Raw genomic sequence first — 19,162 nt, 5'->3', positions numbered from 1 at the left:
AAGTAGACAACATCATGATAAATGGAGAAAAGAATTAAGTTGTCAAGAATTTCATTTTAATTGGATCTACAATCAACACTCATGGAAGTAGTTACAAAATCAAATGACATGTTTCATTGGACAAGTCTGCTGCACAAGACCTCTTTAAAATGTTGAAGAGAAAGGATGCCACTTTGAGGACTAAGGTGCACCTGACTTAAGCCATGGTATTGTCAATCACTTCATATATATTTAACGGTTGAAAAATGAATAGGAAAGGCAAAAGAATAATTAATGCTTTGGATTATAGTGCTGTCAAAGAATATGAAATGTATCATGGGCTTCCAGAAGAACAAATAAATCTATTTTGGAAGAAGTACAACCAGAATGTACCTTAGAAGCAAGGATGGCGAGGCTTTGTTTCACAAACTTAGGAAATGTTATCAGTAAAGACTAGACCCTGGAAAATAGCATCATGGTGAAGTAGAGGAAGACTGTCAAGGAAATAGATTGACACAGTGACTGCAACAATGAGTTCAAACATACCAAATAATGTGAGGATGGCTCAGGACTGAGCAGTGTTTCATTCTGTGTGTATGGGGTTGCTATGTGTCAGAATACAATCAAAGCACCTAACAACAAAATAATTGTTCATATTGTTCTGCTATGATCGCTTTTACTTCAATTGGAGAAAACTATACTCTCTGCTACATTTCTGATTTTGATTGTTTGTGTTTTATTTCTCTCTCTTTGTCATACTTTGCTCACACTTTATTGCTTGTTTCTTAAGGGTACATACTAAGTATAGGGATTGCTGACTCATATGGTATTTCTAATTGTTTGAGGAAGTGCCACACTAATTTCCACAATGGTTGTAACATTTAACAGTTCTATCAGCAGTGTATGAGGGTTCCACTCTGTCTCCACACGTTCCAATGTTTGCTTTCCACTTTTTTGAACTTTGCTACAATGCTGGTGTAAAATGGTATCTCATCATTGTTTTTATTTACATCTCATGAATGACTAGTGATCTCACACATTTCTTCATGTTTGTTGGCCACCTGGATATCTGTTTTGGTTAACTGTCTTCATGTTCTCTGCCATTTTTTCCCAGAAAAATTCTCTATTTTGTCATATTTTAAGCATAATTTTGCTGGATATGGAATTCTGGTTGTTAGACAAATATTTCTAAATTGCTTTCAACAACTTGGTTTCTATTAAGAAATGAATTTAAAGAATCTAACAGTTTCAATGACATAAAATTCACATAATACAGTACAATAGCCTAAACCTTTAAAATAATTATGAAATTATTACAAAATCAATTTTAGAACATATTTTCTTTCCTGTACTCATTATTATTTTTTTAAAATATAGAAATCATTTTATTGGGGGCTGTGTTAGTCCGGACAGACTAGAGAAACAAATCAAGAGACACTCATATGTGTTTAAGATAGAGATTTATACACAAGAGCAGTTGAATATTGAGAAAACATCCCAGCCCAGTCCAGATCAAGTCCATAAATCTGATAATAGCCCATATGCCCGATACCAATCTATAAAGTCCTCTTTAGGCTCTGGAAACACATGTAATGACGCCGAATGCTGGAAGATCACAGGCCAGTGGGTGCAAAGTCTTGTGGATTCAGTAATGGTAGAAGCATGTCAGCACTGGCAGGGGTCTCCACATGGCTCCTCCAGTTCCCAGGGCATGGGGTCTATCAGCCTAGAGTCATGTATCTTGTCAGTAGAGAGTCTCTCAAGGAGTGAGCTGAGAGAAGGTGTCTCCTACCTCCAGGGAGTAAAATATAGGAATTCCCAGAGTCCTCAGGGGAAGACCATGCCCACACAGAGGCCTCATTGGCTATACAGTGTTTGACACATTAGACTCCACCCTTCACTCATAATTCTCTAAAATTGACAACAGATTATATAACTGCCAAAGGGACTCTTGCACCTCTTTTTTTAAAAAAAATCATTTTATTGGGGGATCATACAATTCTTCTCACAATCCATACATACATCCATTGTGTCAAGAATATATGTACATTTGTTGCCATCATCATTCTGAAACACCTGCCTTCTACTTGAGTCCTTAATATCTGCTGCTCATTTTCCTGCTCCCTTCTCACTCCCCCCACCTCAACAACCCTTCATCATTCATAAATTATTATTATTATCTTGTCATATTTTACACTGGCTGACGTCTCCCCCCCCTCACTCCCAGCCTTCTTCTCTGCTGTCCATCCCTCAGGGAGGAGGCTATACATAGATTCTTGTAATCAGTTCCCCCTTTCTACCCCACATTCTCTTCACCCTTCAGGCATCACCACTCTCACCACTGGTCCTGAAGGAGTCATCTGTCCTGGATTCCCTGTGTTTCCAGTTGCTATCTGTATCTATGTGCATCCTCTGGTCTAGCAACATTTGTAAGATAGAATTGGGACCATGACAATGGGGCGGGGGAGGAAGCATTTAAGAACTAGAGGAAAGTTATATGTTTCATCATTGCTACCCTGCACCCTGACTGGCTCATCTCCTCCCCACAACACTTCAGTAAGGGGATGTCTGGTTGGCTACCAATGGGCTTTGAGTCTCAACTTTGCACTCACCCATATTTACAATGATATGATTTTTTTGTTCCTTGATGCTTGATAACTGATCTCTTCCACAGCTCGTGGTCACACAGGTTGGTGGGTTTCTTCTATGTGGGCTTTAATGCTTCTGAACTTGATGTCCAGTCTTCGAGCCTTTAAGATCCTAGACACTGTATCTTTTGATAGCCGGGCACCATCAGCTTTCTTCACCACATTTGCTTATGTACACGTTTGTCTTCAGTGATCGTATTAGGAAGGTGGGCACCCACTGATATGATTTTTAGTTCTTTGATGTATGATAACTGGTCCCTTCTACACCTCATGGTCAGACAGGCTGGTGTGCTTCTTCCATGTGGGCTTTGATGCATCTCTGCTGGATGGCCGCTTGTTTATCTTCAAGTCTTTAATACCCCAGATGCTATATGTTTTGATAGCCGGGCACCGTCAGTTTTCTTCACCACATTTGCTTATGCACACATTTTTCTTCAGCAATCGTGTCAGGAAGGTGTGCATCATGGAATGCCAATTTAATAGAACAATGTGTTCTTACATTGAGTAAGTGCTTGAGTGGAGGCCCATTGTCCATCTGCTACCTTAACACTAAACCTATAAATATATGCACAGAGATCTGTTTCCCCACTATCTTATATAAATATATTTACATATGTACATGCCAGTCTTTAGACCTCTATAAATACCCTTTGTCACCTAGTTATCTCCTCTATTTCCTTTTACTTTCCTCTTATCCCACTATTATACTCAGCCTTCATTTGGGTTTCAGTAATTTCTCTCGGTTACCTTGCCCTTGCTGAAACCCTACCAGGCCTGTCACACCCTCCTTGCTACTGATTTTGGATCACTTACTGCTCCCCTGTCCCTGGGTTGGTTACCACCACTTCCTTACCCCCTCTTCCTCCTCAACCATGCCCCTCCAGAACCATTGGTCCCGTTGTTTTCTCCTCCAGTCTATCTTATCTAGATAGATCTGTAGAGATAATTACATGCATCAAAAATCAAGGCATAGCAAGATAGGCAATGAGTGAGAACACAGCAATGATAACAAAAAAGGAAACTAATTTCACCTAGAATAAATTAATTAAAAGATAAAATTAAAAAAAATTATATCTAGGCGTGTCCTTCAGTCAGGTTCAATGGTGTACCATGCTTTGCCCCCAGAGTCTGTCCTTTGTACTCCCTCGGGGGCTTCCTACTCTGCTCCCATGGTTGCTCTGCAGCACGCTTTTAGTAGTTTGCCTCAGTGTCATAGGGTCAGTCTGGGCCAGTCCTGACCTTGAGTCTCCAGTGTTGTTCCCCTTAGGACCCTGGACCATCAGGGACAGTGTGTCTCATAGTGGGATCAGCCATATTGTCCACTTTGCCCATTGGCTGTTCAGAGCCGGGATATCGTCTTCCAGGCCTGATGGGCCAGGATGTGATCCGCTTTCTCTTCCTCCCCCTTCATTTGCTCCCATTTGCTTTGATCAAAGCTTCCCCTCACCCTTAGGTGAAGCTTCAGTGCCGTCCTCTCAATTAAATTCTGCAGGGGTGAGGGACAGTTGTCCACATAGCTGGTATGGGGTCCTAGCCCTCTGGTCCCTGGACTGGCTCCCTACTCCTTGCTGGCACACTGCATTCATCTGGCACTTGCTTTACACCTGATCCTTCTTTTTCTGTGGAGACACAAACAATATCCTCCCCTTGGGTCTGTCAGTGCCCTATTCCCCCATAACACATCTTTTTTTTGCTTTCCCCTTTCACCCCTCCACCCCCATTTCAGTTGGCTACCATATGTACCTCTGGATTTGGTCTGGCCCCTGCCATACTACCTGAACCTCACTCCTGGGGTGTTTGTATACAGTAGCTTTTTCCCTGTGTCCCTTTTTGCACTAACCTTTTGGTTCTTTCATATATATATACAAACTTACCTCAGCAGACTCGTGTTATACTTGTCCTTTTGTGTTTAACTTACTTCACTTAGCATAATTTCCTCCAGTTCTTCCCATGCGGGGATATGTATCCTGCGTTCACTACTGGTTTTTTTTTCCGATGCATAGTACTCCATTGGATCTATGTACCACAGGTTTTTAAAAACATTTTATTAGGATCTCATACAACTCCTATCACAATCCATACATATACATACATCAATTGTATAAAGTACATCTGTACATTCTTTGCCATCATCATTTTCAAAGCATTTGCTCTCCATTTAAGCCCTTTTCATCAGGTCCTCTTTTTTCCCCCTCCCTCCCCGCTCCCCCTCACTCATAAGCCCTTGATAATTTATAGATTATTACTTTGTCATATCTTGCCCTATCCGGAGTCTCCCTTCACCCCCTTCTCTGTTGTCCGTCTCCCAGGGAGGAGGTCACATGTAGATCCTTGTAATCAGTTCCCCCTTTCCAACCCACTCACCCTCTACTCTCCCAGAATCACCCCTCACTCCCCTGGTCCTGAAGGTATCATCTACCCTGGATTCCGTGCGCCTCCAGCTCCTATCTGCACCAGTGTACAACCTCTGCTCTATCCAGTCTTGCAAGGTAGAGTTCGGATCATAGTAGTTGGTAGGAGGAGCATCCAGGATCTGGAGGAAAGCTGTGTTCTTCATCGGTGCTACATCGTACCCTGACTTACTCATCTCCTCCCCTAAATCCCTCTGTGAGGGGATCTCCAGTGGCCGACAAATGGGCTTTGGGTCTCCACTGTGCACTTCCCCCTTCATTCACTATGGTATTTTTTTTATTTGGATGGTGCTTTATACCTGGTCCCTTTGGCACCTTCTGATCGCACAGGCTGGTGTGCTTCTTCCATGTGGGCTTTGTTGCTTCTGACCTAGATGGCTGCTTGTTCACCTTCAAGCATTTAAGACCCCAGACACTATCTCTTTTGATAGCCGGGCACCAACAGCTTTCTTCACCACATTTGCTTATGCACCCACTTGTCCTCGGCGATCGTATCATGGAGATGTGCAGCCAATGATATGATTGTTTGTTCTTCGATGCCTGATAGCTGATCCCTCCCGGACCACGTGATTACACAGGCTGGTGTGTTCTTCCATGTGGGCTTTGTTGCTTCTGAGCTAGATGGCCGCTTGTTTATCTTCAAGCCTTTAAGACCCCAGAAACTATCTCTTTTGATAGCCGGGCACCATCAGCTTTCTTCGCCATATTTACTTGTTCACCCGCTTTGGCTTCAGCAGTTGTGTCGGGAGGGTGAGTATCTTAGAGTGCCAATTTAATAAAAGAAAATATTCTTGCGTTGACGGAGTGCTTGAGTAGAGGCCCAAGGTCCTTCCGCCACCTTAATACTAAACCTCTAAATATAGACACATAGATCTATTTCCCCATCCTCATATATATATTTGCACGTACATGTCTTTGTCTAGACCTCTATAAAAGCCCTTTGACTCCTAGTTCTTTCCTCCATCTCCCGTGACTTTCCTCCTCCCCTATTACCATGCTCCGTCCCCACCGGGGTTAGAGCTATACCTCTTCTTTACGTAACCTTACCCTTGATCATTCTCCACCAGGCCTGCCGCTCCCCCCTCACCACCAATTTGGGTCCCATGTTGTTCCCTTGTCCCTGGGTTTGTTAGCACCACTTCCTTACCCCCCACCTCCCCCTATCCCAAGTCCCCCCGGAACTGTCGGTCCCGTTGTTTTTCCTCCAGATAGTTCATCCATCCTGTCTTATTTAGATAGACCTGTGGAAATAATAACATGCACGAAAACAAGACAGAGGAAAACAAAGTAACAATATACAACCAGACAACAAAACAACAACAACAAACCACTGACAAAGAACAAAACAAAACACATCAAGAAAGAAAAGCTTGTAGTTAGTTCAAGGATCGTTTGTTGGCCCTTAGGAGTGTTTTCCAGTCCAGTCTGTTGGGGCACCACGCACTGGCATCCAAAGTCCACTTTCAGCATTCCCTGGGGACCTTGGCACTCCATTCCCTTGCTGTTCTGCTACACTCCCCCAGTGCTTTGCCTAGGTGTGCTGGGATCAGGTCAGGTGCAATTCGCACACTGTGTCTCCGGTGCTGTCCCCTGTATTGCCATGGGTCAGTGAGGTGCATCATGTCTCATAGTGGGGCCAGCCATGTTGTTCTTTCTGTGGACTGGCTGCTCTAATCAGGAACATCATCCTCATGGCCTTGTGGGCCAGGCTGTGCTCCACTCTCTCCTCCTCCCCCTCCATCTGCTCCAGTGTTCTCTGATCAGACATGTCCCTCTCCCGGAACTGCAGAATCAATGTTGTCCTTTGAAACAAATTCTTCTCGCGGGAGGAGCAGGAATCCACTTAATTTTTGGTGCTGGGGCCAGCCTCCCAGTCCTCTCCACTGGTTTCCTACTCCACGCCGGGATGTTTCATTCTCACCTTGCGGCACTGGGTTGAAGTCTTGTCCCACTTTCCCTGTGGAGATATAAACATTATTCTCCCTTGGGTGGATTAGTGCCCCATGCCCTCACTCCCCTTTTCTTCCTTATATTCATCCTTTTATTTTCCTTTCCCCACCTCCTCCCCCTTGTCTACCATGTGCATCCCTGGTTTTGATCTGGTCTCTGCCATACTACACTGTCTTCACCCCCAAAATGTTTGTATACAGTAGCTTTTTCCCTATGCCCTTTTTGCATTTTTTTTTAATACTTACCTCAGCGGGCTCATGTTGTACTTGTTCTTTTGTGCCTGACTTACTTCACTTAGCATGGTTTCTTCAAGTTCTTCCCATGCTGCTATGTGCCTCACACGTTCATCACTGCTTTTTAGTGATGCGTAGTACTCCATTGTATGTATATACCACTGTTTTTTAATCCAATGGTCAGTTGATGGAAATTTGGGTTGCTTCCTGCTCAGGTTGGTCCCAATCTCCTCACTGATGGCCCTAATAGTTTGGGGTTTAACTTAAAGGTCTGTGATCCACCTTGAGTTTATTCTTGTGCATGGAGTGAGATAATGGTCTTGCTTCATTTTTCTGCATCTTAATATCCATTTTTTTCTAGCACCACTTGTTAAAGAGGGCATCTGCTTCCCATTTGTTATTTTGGGGCCCTTGTCAAAGATCAGCTCTCTGTATGCTGATGCCTTTATTTCTGGGTTTTCAGTTCTTTTCCATTGGTCTGAGTATCTGTCATTTTACCTAAACCATGCAGTTTAGAGAGCTGTGGCTGTATAATATGTGCCAAAGTCAGGTAAAGCAAGCCCCCCACGGGTACCAGAGTTTTTTAATCCATTCATCTGTTGATGGAAAGTTGGGTTGTTTCTAACTCCTTGTGATTTTTATCTGTGCCTCAACAAACTTTGGAGCCCAGATGTCTGGTCATGGTTTTTTTCATGCCTCTTCTGGGTATATACCCAGTAGGGGGATTGCTGGGTCTTGTGATAACTCAATTTCCATCTGTTTACTGAATCTCAAAATTAATTTCCATAATGGCTGTAAATACCTACAGGTCTACCAGCAGTGATTGAGAGTTCCTACCTCACCAGAACTCCTCCAACTCCTGTTTGTTTCTGATTTTTTGAATTGGGCTATGTTTGAGAGTGTTAGGTGGTATCTCATAGTTGTTTTGATTTGCATTTCTCCTATGACTGATGATGGGGAACGTTTTCTTTTATCTTTATTGGCCATTCGGTTTTCAGACTCTGTGGAGCTTCTGTTCAGGTCCTTTGCCCATTCCTCAGTGGGTAATTAATTTTTCTCTTATTGTAAACTTGCAAAGTATTGTAGATTTTACTATTGTAGATTTCTGTCTGATGTATCATTGCTAAAGATATTTTCCCAGTTGGTGGAATCTCTTATTACTCTCTCGGTGAATTCTTTCAATGTACACAGGTGTCTTATCTTCAGCATATCCCACTTGTGTGTTTGCGACTCCTCTGTGTTTGTATCCTTCCCTATTTCTGATAGCCTATGTATTCCCTGATCCAAGGTTCTCAGGTTTGTCCTAATTTCCTCATTAATGGTCCTAATTGTTTGGGGTTTTATCTCAAGGTCTGTGATCCACCTTCACTTTATTCTTGTGTATGGAGTGAGGTAAGTGTCTTGCTTCATTTTTCTGCAGGTAGATTATTATTTTTTTCCAGCACTGTTTATTGAAGATGGCATCTGCTTCCCATTTAATATTTTTTGGGTCCTTATCAAAGATCATTTGCTTATATACTGATATTTTTATTTCTGGGTCTTCAGCTCATTTCCATTGGTCTGAATATTTGTCATTATGCCATTACCATGCTGTTTTGGACTGTGGCCGTATAGTACATGCTAAAATCAGGTAGAACAAGCCCTCCCACTTTGTCCTTCTTCTTGAGGAGTTCTCTGATAATTCTGGGCTTCTTCCAACTCCATAGGAAGTTGGTAATCTTTTTTTCCAATTCTTTGAAGAAGGATGGTGGTATTTGTATTGGGATAGCATTGAACCGACATCTTTACTATATTGAGTCTGCCAATCCACGAGCATGAGATATTCTTCCATTTGTTTGAGGTCACTCTTGATTTCTCTTAGTAGTGTTTTATAATTTTCCTCATGCAAACCTTTAGTGTTTTTTAAGTCATGTGTAGCCCTAGGTATTTCAATTAGTGCATGGTTATTGTAAATTTAATCGCCGCTTCTGTGATCTTTTCTGATGTTTGTTGATTTTGTATCCTGTCACTCTGCCATATTCCTCTATTGCTTCCAACACTCCACTTGTGGAGTTGAAGGGATCTTCAACATATAGAATCATATCGTCTGCGAATAATGAAAATTTTGCCTCTTCCTTCCCCATCTGAATACCTTTAATATCTTTCTTTTGTCTTATGTTGTTAGCTAGGACCTCCAGTATGATGTTAAATTGGAGTGGTGACAAGGGGCTTCCATGTGTGGACAGTTGAATTGTTTTAGTCTTTTTTCCATTAACTACTGCACTAGCTGTTTGTTTTTCATATATGGCTAGTATAATGAGGAATTTTCCTTCTATTCCTATCTTCTTAAGCGTCTTTAACAGTAATGCGTGTTGCACGTTGTCGAATGCTCTTTCCGCATCTATTGATATTATCATGTGGTTCTCATCATTTTTCCTGCCAATGTGGTGAATAATGCTGATGGTCTTTCATATATTGAACCATCCTTGTATCTCTGGTATCAATCCCACTTGGTTTCATGGTGAATTGTTTTTTAATATGCTTTTGTATTCTATTGGCCAGTATTTTGTTAAGGATCTTTGCATCGATGTTCATTAGGGATATTAGTCTATAGTTCTAGATTCTTGTGGCATCTTTTCCCGCTTTTGGTATCAAAATTATACTAGCTTCATGGAAAGAGTTTGGGAGTTTTCCATCTTTTTCTATGTTTTGGAAGTGTTTTTTTAGGATTGGTGTCAGTTCTTCCCTGAATGCTTGGTAGAATTCTCCTTTGAAGCCATCTGGCCCAGGGTATTTTTTTGTTGGTAATTCTTTGATTACCTTGTCTATTTCTTCCTTTGCTATGGGTCTGTTGAAGTTGTTGACATCCATCTGGGATAGTCTAGGGCAGGAGTTGTTTCCAAATATTTGTCAATGTCTCCGAAATTGTTGAATTCATTGGAATATGACCTTCATAGTACCATGTAATTATCCTTTTTATTTCATTAGGGTCATTTGTAATGTCCCCTGTTTCATCCCTTATCCTTGCAAATGTCATTTGTTCTTTCCTTTCTTTGGTTAGGTTTACCAGAGATCTATCAATTCTGTTAATTCTTTCAAAGAACCAACTTTTAGCGGCATTAACTTTTTCCATAGTTTTCTTGTTTTCCCTCTCCTGCATCTGGGCTCTGATTTTTATTATATCTACCCTTTTGCTATTAGTAGGGTTGTTCTGTTGACTGCTTTAATTGGTGTAAGTTTTGTGTCAGCATCTCATCCACGAATCTTTCTTCTCTTTTAATGTGTGCATGTATTGCTATCAGCCTTCCTCTGATAAATGCCTTTCCTGTATCCCACAGGTTTTGGTACGTCGTATTTTTATTCTCATTGGTTTCTAGAAACTTCCTTATTTCATCTCTGATCTGGGTCAAAACCCACTCCGTTTGCAATGGGAAATTTTTCATCCTCCAATAGTTTGCCCTTGTTTTCTTTACTGTCCTTCTGTTAATTTCCAGCTTTATGTTGCAAAAATCAGAGAGAGATGTCTGTATAACCTCTATGTGCTTGAAATTACTTAAGTTCAACTTGTGCCCCAGCATGTGGTCTATTTTCGAATATATGCCATGCTGACTTGCAAAGAATGTAAATATTTTTGCATGTGGGTGGAAAGCTCTGAAAATATCTATGAAGTCGTCCAATTGTGCTATTTATATCTGTAGACTCCTTGTTGACTTTCTTTCCCAATGATCTGTCTTTTTCAGAGAGTTGTGTATAATTTTTCAGCTTGTGATCTCTTTTTCATCTTTTGAAGTGCTTGATTTACAAATTTCGCAGGTCTCTCGTTAGGTGTATATATGTTTATTATGCTCACTGGTTCTTGGTCTATTTTCCCCTTGAGCATTATATTGTGCCCCTCATTGTCTCTTGTTATGGCATGTATCTTGAGGTCAATTTGGTCAGATATTAAGATTGCTACCCCTGCTTTTTTGCATTACCATTTTCTTGGTATATTTTTCTCCAGCTTTTATTTCTCAGCCTGTTTTTGTCTGTAAGCTTGAGATGAGTCTCCTGGAGGCAGCAAATTGATATGTTATGTTTCCTGAGCCAGTATGTTAGCCTCTTCCCTTACTGCCTGAGTTCAGGCCATTGATATTCAGTGTTATCTACATCTGTGGGGTCTGTGATTCATCTTGTACCTTTTATGATAGATATTTTCCTATCTACCTATCTTATCCACTTGTTTTGTGTGTGTGGTTTATGTTTGCCTTCTTTCAACAATCGAGCTGTTATTATCCTGTTTCTTCTTTGTCGCCCTGTGGGTGGAGTTTTTCTATGTGATGTTCTATTATTTGCCCTCAGTGATTGTTGATCTTCCCCCCATAATGGATTGGCAAGGATCTTTTGTAAGACTAGGTTTCTTTTTATGTATTCTTTGAGGTGGTCCCTGTCTGGGAAGCTTCTTACTTCTACATCTATCTTAATAGATAATTTGGCAGGGTAAAGTATTTTTGGGTTTGCATTGTTTTCTTTCAATTTTTGGAATATGTTACTCCATTCCCTCATCTTCTTCATCGTTTCTGCTGATAGATCCGAACATACTCTTATCGGGGTACCTTTATATGTGACTTTTGCTTTTCCCTAGCTGCTTTTATGATCTTCTCCTCTTCCTCATAGTTGGATAATTTGACAATTATGTGTCTTGGTGACTTCTTCTTGGGATCAGTCTGGCCAGTGTTCTTTCAGCCTCTTGAATGGTTGTCTGATTTTCATTTATTAAGCAGGGAATGCTTTCTTATAAGAATTCCCTTGCTATTTTCACTGTTGACTTCTTTGTTGTGTCTTGTTCCGGTAGTCCAATCATTCTAATATTGTTTCTTTTCGTAGTATCAGACATGGCTCTCAAGTTTACTTCAGTTTCTTTGATTGTCTTATTTGACTGCTTTTCCCGTTTGATGAGGTCTGCTTGGTTGTCCTCTAGGTCAGTGGGTCAATTCTCTCCTTCCTCAAGCGTATTTGCAAGGTCTGTCAATTTGTCCCTGGATTTTGTTATTTCATCCCTTAACTCTGTATTTCCATTTGGTGTGTTGTCTTTATCTCCTCTATCATTTCATCTTTTTTTCTGCATTGCTTCCCTCATATCCTTTATGACTTCAAGCAGCATTTTAAAATTATCTTTTTGTGGCAGGTCAATCTCTGCTTCTTCTAGGTTGCTCTTACAGCTCTTACAACAATCCATACATCAATTGTATCAAGCACATTTGTACATAAGTTGCTTTCATCATTTTCAAAATACGTTCTGTTTGAGCCATTTGTATTGGCTCCTCTTTTTTAACCCTCCCTTTCCCACCCTCCTACCCTCACGGACCCCTGATAAATGACTATTTTAATTTTCATATCTTACAATACTCACTGTCTCCCTTCTTCCACATTATTTTTGTTCGGCCCTCTGTGGAGGTGGTGGTAATTATGCACCATTGTGGTAGGTTCCCTATTTCTAACTGTGTCTCCACCACCTTCCTCCTACTCTCATGGTATTGCTAGTCACATTGCTGTTCCTGAGGGGTTTATCTGGCCTGGATTTCATGTATGGAGAGCTCTTATCTGTACCAGTGTACATGTTCCTTCCAGTCTACCCGGATTCCTAATGTAGAACTGGGGTCAGGATAGTGGGGAGGAGGAAGCATTAAGAAACTATATAAATGTGTGCTGTATTGCACCCTGGCTGTCTCGTTCTTTCCTTGTGACGCTTCTGTGAGGGAATGTCCAATTATGTACAGATAGGCTTTGGGTCTCCACTCCAACCCCATCATTTGCATCAATATATTTGTTTTGGGTCTTCTGGTTTACTAATACCTTATCCTGTCTATACCTTATGATCACAGAGGCTGACGTGATTTGTTGCTTCCCTGCTAGATGGTGGCTTGTTTAGCCTCAAGCTTTTAAGATACCAGATGCCATATCATTTAATAGCAGGGTACCATCAGCTTACTTCACTACATTTGCATATGCATACATTTTGACTTACGTGATCGTGTCGGGAAGGTGAGCATCACAGAATGCCAAGTTATTAGAATAAAGTGTTCTTGTATTTAGGGAGTACATGAGTAGACACCCAATTCCCATCTGTTACCTTAATGCGTAACATTTAAATACACATACATAAACCTATATCCCTATTGACATCTATTAATATATTTACATACAAGCATGCCTAAAATATGACTCTATAAATGTCTTTTGATTTCGGGTTCTTTTCTCTATTTCCTTTTTACTTTTCTTCTGTCCCGCTATCATATTAGACCTTCATTTGACTCTCTGCTTTGTCTCGGCTACATTGCACTTGATAAAACCACGTAAGGCATTCTATGCCCTCCTCACCATCGCCTTTAGATCTCTTATTGTTCCCTTGTCCCTGGGTTTGTTGACTCCCCACCTCCCCTTCTCCCAATATATCCTCTCCCATGTCCTCCCAGAGCCATTAGTCCTGTTGTTTTCTCCTTGGAGGTTGGTTATCCTACCTATCCTATCTGGATAAACATGATAAATAGAAAAAGGGAAAAAAAAGGAAAAACAAGAAAAAAACACACACCAAGAAATCGTACTCTATAAATATTTCCAGGTTTGTCTGCTGACCCTTCTCAATGTTTTCAACCTGGTCTGGTGAAGTGCCACACCTTGACCACGGATTCTGAAATCTGTATTCAGGATTCATTGGGTAGTTCATTGCTTTCTTCCCTTTATAATTCTGCTGCGCTCCCTTTGTGTTTCGCTGCAGTGCAGTGGGGTGGGGCATCAGACCTGGCACAATTCCCACTCGGTGTCTCCAGTGCTGTACCCTGGAGCCCTGTGGGTCAATGAGGGGTGTCGTTTCTCATGGTGGGGTCAGCCCCACGTTTTTTCTGTGTATTAGCTGCTCTGACGAGGAATGTTGTTCTCGAGGCTTGGTGGGCCAGGTTGTGGTTCTCTATCCTTCCCTTTTCCCTCTTAATTTGCTCCCATGTGGTCTGGGCAGACCAAGCACTCTCCCCAGGGCTGTAATTTCAGTGCTGTCCTCTGTGGTAAACTTATCTGGGGATGGGGTCGATGTAGTTGGGACTGAGGCCCTTGCCACAAACCATTCTGTTAGTTTGTTGATTCATGTCGATCTTTTGCCCTTGAGGCTTGGTGTTCGAGGCTGAGGTCTGGTTCCTTCTCGCTTTCCGGTGAAAACGTAAACAATACCCTCCCCTTTTGTGGGTTAGTGCCCTGCTAACGCATTATCCACGTCCTGTCTCCTGCTTTCTGCTCCTTTTTAGTTGGCCATATGCATCCCTGTGTTAGATCTAACACCTGCTATGTTGCCGGGACCTCGCCCTGGGAGCATATGCATAGGGCTTTCCCCCTATGTCCCAGGTGGTTTTTAAGCTTACCTCAGTAGATTCATGTTGTACTTGTCCTCTTATGCTTAACTTACTTCACTTAGCGTAATTTCCTCAAAGTCTTCCCATAGGTCGATGTGCTTCATCGCTGCGTTTTTAGGGATGTGTAGTATTCCACTGTATGTATATATGAGAGTTTTTTAATCCATTCATCGCTTGGTGGAAATTTAGGCTGTTTCCAATTCTTTGTGATTGTGAACTGCACTGCGATGAACATTGTAGCACAGATGTGTGGTCGTGGGCTATTTCTTACTTCTGGGTATACACTCATTAGGGGGACTGCTGGGTCATATGGTAGTTCAATCTCCATTTGTTTTAGGTATCACCATAGAGATTTCTGTAATGGCTGCATGTACCTACAGAACCACCGGCAGAGGATGAGAGTTCCTATCTCACCATATCCCCTCCAACATTTATTGCTATCTGTTTTTGTGTTTTTTTCTTCTTCAAATTGGGCTATCTTTGAGGGTGTTAGGTTGTATCTCAGTAGTTTCAATGTCCATTTCCCTTAAGGCTAATGATCATGAATGTTTTCTCATATGTTTGTTGGACATTTGAATTTCTGCCCTTGTGAAACTTCTGTTCAGGTCTTTTGCCCATCTCCTCAAGGGGTTGTTTGTTTCTTATTGTAGGCTAGCTGAGCATTGTAGATTTTAATAATAAATCCTTTGTCTTGTGTGTCATTGCTAAAGATATTTTTCCAGTCTGTGGGCTTTCTTATAACTCTCTTGGTTAAGTCTTTAGATGTACACAGGTGTTTTATTTCAGTATATCCCACATGTCAATTTGTGTTTCTTCTGTGTTTGTGTCTTTCCCTATTGTCAATAGCTTACGTATTCCCTGCACCAAAGTTCTTAGGTTTGTCCCTATTCCCTCACTGATGGCCCTAATAGTTTCCGGTTTTACCTCGAGGTCTGTGATTCATCTTGAATTTATTCTTGTGCATGGAGTGAGGTAAGAGTCTTGCTACAATTTTCTACAGGTAGATATCCATTTTTTTTCTAGCAAAACTTGTTGAAGAGGACACCTGCTTCCCATTTGATATGTTTTGGCCCTTATTAAAAATCAGTTGTCTGTATGCTGATGATTTCATTTCTGGGTTTTCAGCTCTTTTCCACTGGTCTGAATACTTGTCATTATACAAGTACCACACTGTTTTGACCGCTGTGGCTGTATAGCAGATGCTAAAGTCCGATAAAGCAAGCCCTCCGAATTTGTCCTTCTTCTTGAGAAGTCATTGTTAATTCTGGACTTCCCTTTCCATATGAACTTGGTAATCAGTTTATCCAGTTCTTTGAAGAAGGATGTTGGTATTTATATCGGGATGGAATTAAAGTTGTATAGTTTCTTAGGCGGATTGACATCTTTACTATATTAAGTCTTCTGATCCATGAGCACAGGATATTCTTTCATTTATGGAGATCACTCTTGGTTTCTTTTTTTTTCCTCTTCTTTTTTTTAGCATTTTATTAGGGACTCATACAACTCTTATCACAATCCATATATATATGTACATCAATTGTATAAAGCACATCTGTACATGCTTTGCCATCATCATTTTCAAAGCATTTGCTCTCCACTTAAGCCCTTTGCATCAAGTCCTCTTTTTTCTCCTCCCTCCCCGCACCCCTCCCTCATGAGCCCTTGATAATTTATAAATTATTATTTTGTCATATCTTTCCCTATCCGGCATCTCCCTTCACCCCCTATTCTGTTGTCCATCCCCCAGGGAGGAGGTCACATGTAGATCCTTGCAATCGGTTTCCTCTTTCCAACTCACTCACACGCTACCCTCCCAGTATCGCCCCTCACACCCCTGGTCCTGAAGGTATCATCCGCCCTGGATTCCCTGTGCCTCCAGCTCCTATCTGCACCAGTGTAAAACCTCTGCTCTATCCAGACTTGCAAGGTAGAATTCGGATCATTTTAGTAGCGGGTGGGGGGGGGGAGGAGGAAGCATTTAGGAACTGGAGGAAAGCTGTATTCTTCATCGGTGCTACATCACACCCTGACTGACTCATCTCCTCCTCTAGATCCCTCTGTGAGGATATCTACTCTTGGTTTCTTGTAATAATGTTCTGTATTTCTCCGCCTACAAATATTTTGAGTTTTTTGGGGGTTAGGCATATCCTGTGATATTTCAATTTGTGCTTGGCTATTGTGATATCCTCTTGCATGGATTTGCCTGATGTATATAGCTATCTAATAGACTTCTGTTTGTTGATCTTGTATCCTGACACTCTGCCATATTCCTCTATCACTTCCAGTACTCCTCTTGTGGAACTTTTGGCGGGTTCCATATATAAAATCATATCCTTCGTGAATAACAAGTTTCACTTCTTTTTCCAGACAAATATTTTGATATCTTTTCTTTGCCTTATATTGTTAGCTAGGACCTCCAGAATGATGTTAAATAGAAGTGGGGAGAAGGGGTACCCTTGGCTGCTCCCCTTATCAGTGGGATTCTAATTTAATTTTCTGTATTGACTACCTCGTTGAGTATTGGCTTTGCATATATAGCTTGTATTGTATTGAGGATTTTTCCTTCCTTTCTTATCTTCTTCAGTGTCTTAAACAGGAATGGGTGTTGTATATTTTCAAATGCTAAAAAGGTTTTTATCCTTTTTCTTATCAATGTGCTGAATAATGCTGATAGTCTTTTGGATGTTGGACCATCCCTGTATCCCTGGAATCAATCTCACTTGGTCACAGTAAATTATTCTCATTCTCATTGGTTTCTAGAAGCTTCCTGATTTCAGCTTTGATCTGGGTCAATACCCACTAATTTTTCAGTAGAGAGTTATTTATCCTCCAATTGTTTGCCCTTGTTTTCTTAACCATCCTTTTCTTGGTTTCCAGCCTATGGTGTAGTGATCTGAGAGGAAAATCTGAATGATTTCTATGTGCTTGAATTTGCATAGACTCTACTTGTGTCCCAGCATGTAGTCTATTTTTGAATAAGTGTAATGTGGGCTTGGAAAAATATGTGATATATTTGCATTTGGGTGGAGATCTCTGAAAATGTCTATCAGGTCAAGTCGCCTAATTGTAGAGTTTAGTTCTGTAGCTTCCTTATTAAGCTTTTCCCCCTGTGATCTATCTTTATCAGAGAGTGGTATTAACCTGACCTTCTATGATTGTTGAGCCTGTGATTTATTATTTGCATCTTTTGGAGTGTTTCACTGACAGATTCAATGGGTTGTGGAGTCTAGCCTGTAAATCAGGTCACAGCTTGATGGTCTATTGGGAGGCACAAAGGAGAAAAATATCTCAATGGAGGCCAGGTATTCTCACTCCCTGAGAAACATTCCTGTTGACAAGCCACATGTAACTACACTGCTGCTAGAGCCAGAGGCCTGAAGCTGGAGGAGCCACAAGGTGACCCACACCAGCACTAAGAGGCTTCCACAACCGCTGGAGCCACAAGACTTTCCACCCACCTGCCTGTGATCTTTTTTCTTGTATTCAGCATCATTGCATGTGCTGTGTGAGTCTGAAGATGAATTTATAGAATAGTAACGGACATCCAGGATATCAGATTTATAGACTTAACCTGAACTAGGCTGTGATATTTTCTTAATGTATAATTGTTCTTTGATATAAAGTTCTCTCTTATACACATATGAGTTTCTATGAATTTGTTTCTCTGATCAACTCACACTAACTATCGGTGGGTGCATAAATGTTTATTATGTTCATTAGTTCTTGGTCTACTGATCCCTTGAGCATTATATACTGCCCCTTCTCATCTCTTATTATGCCTTGTACCATTAGGTCAATTTTGTCAGAGATTAGGACTGCAACCCCTGCTTTTTGTGAGTTGCCGTTTGCTTGATATGTTTTTCTCCAGCCTTTGATTCTCAGTCTATTTCTGTCTGCAAGCTTGAGATGAGTATCTTGTAAACAGCAGATCTATGAGGTGTGTTGTTTTTAAATCATTTTATTGGGGGCACATACAATTCTTCTCACAATCCATACATACATCCATTTTGTCAAGAACATATGTACATTTGTGACATCACCATTCTTAAAACATTTGCCTTCTACTTGAGCCCTTAATATCTGCTGCTCATTTTCCCTCTCCCTCCCCACTCCCCCATACCTCATGAACCCTTCATCATTCATAAATTATTATTATTTTGTCATATATTACACTGTCCGACGTCTCCCCCTGCCTTCTCTGCTGTCCCTCCTTCAAGGAGGAGGCTATGTGTAGATTATTGTAATCAGTTCCTCCTTTCTAACCCACATTCTCTCCATCCTCTAGGCATCGCCACTATCACCACTGGTCCTGAAGGAGTCATCTGTCCTGGATTCCCTGTGTTTCCAGTTGCTATCTGTATCTATGTGCATCCTCTGGTCTAGCAACATTTTTAAGATAGAATTGGGACCATGAAAATGGGGCGGGGAGGAAGCATTTAATAACTAGAGGAAAGTTACATGTTTCATCGTTGCTACCCTGCACCCTTACTGGTTCATCTCCTTCCCACAACCCTTCAGTAAGGGGTCTCCGGTTGGCTACCATTGGACTTTGAGTCCCCACTCTGTACTCACCTGACTTTTCA

At 41.3% G+C, this 19,162-nt stretch overlaps 1 protein-coding gene across 1 annotated transcript in view; it reads left to right on the top strand.

Annotated features, from left to right (window-relative positions):
* The window catches only part of PFKFB1 (6-phosphofructo-2-kinase/fructose-2,6-biphosphatase 1), a 70,678-nt gene that overhangs the window by 6,234 nt on the left and 45,282 nt on the right, over window positions 1-19,162 (top strand). Inside the window, 1 exon segment of the mRNA XM_075538375.1 lies at window positions 8,030-8,082. Coding sequence (XP_075394490.1) covers window positions 8,030-8,082 — 53 coding nt within the window.

Source organism: Tenrec ecaudatus, chromosome X, assembly GCF_050624435.1.
Source record: "Tenrec ecaudatus isolate mTenEca1 chromosome X, mTenEca1.hap1, whole genome shotgun sequence".
Taxonomy (NCBI): domain Eukaryota; kingdom Metazoa; phylum Chordata; class Mammalia; order Afrosoricida; family Tenrecidae; genus Tenrec; species Tenrec ecaudatus.
Note: the sequence above shows the minus strand (reverse complement) of the source record. Positions and strands in the feature narration are given on the sequence as shown.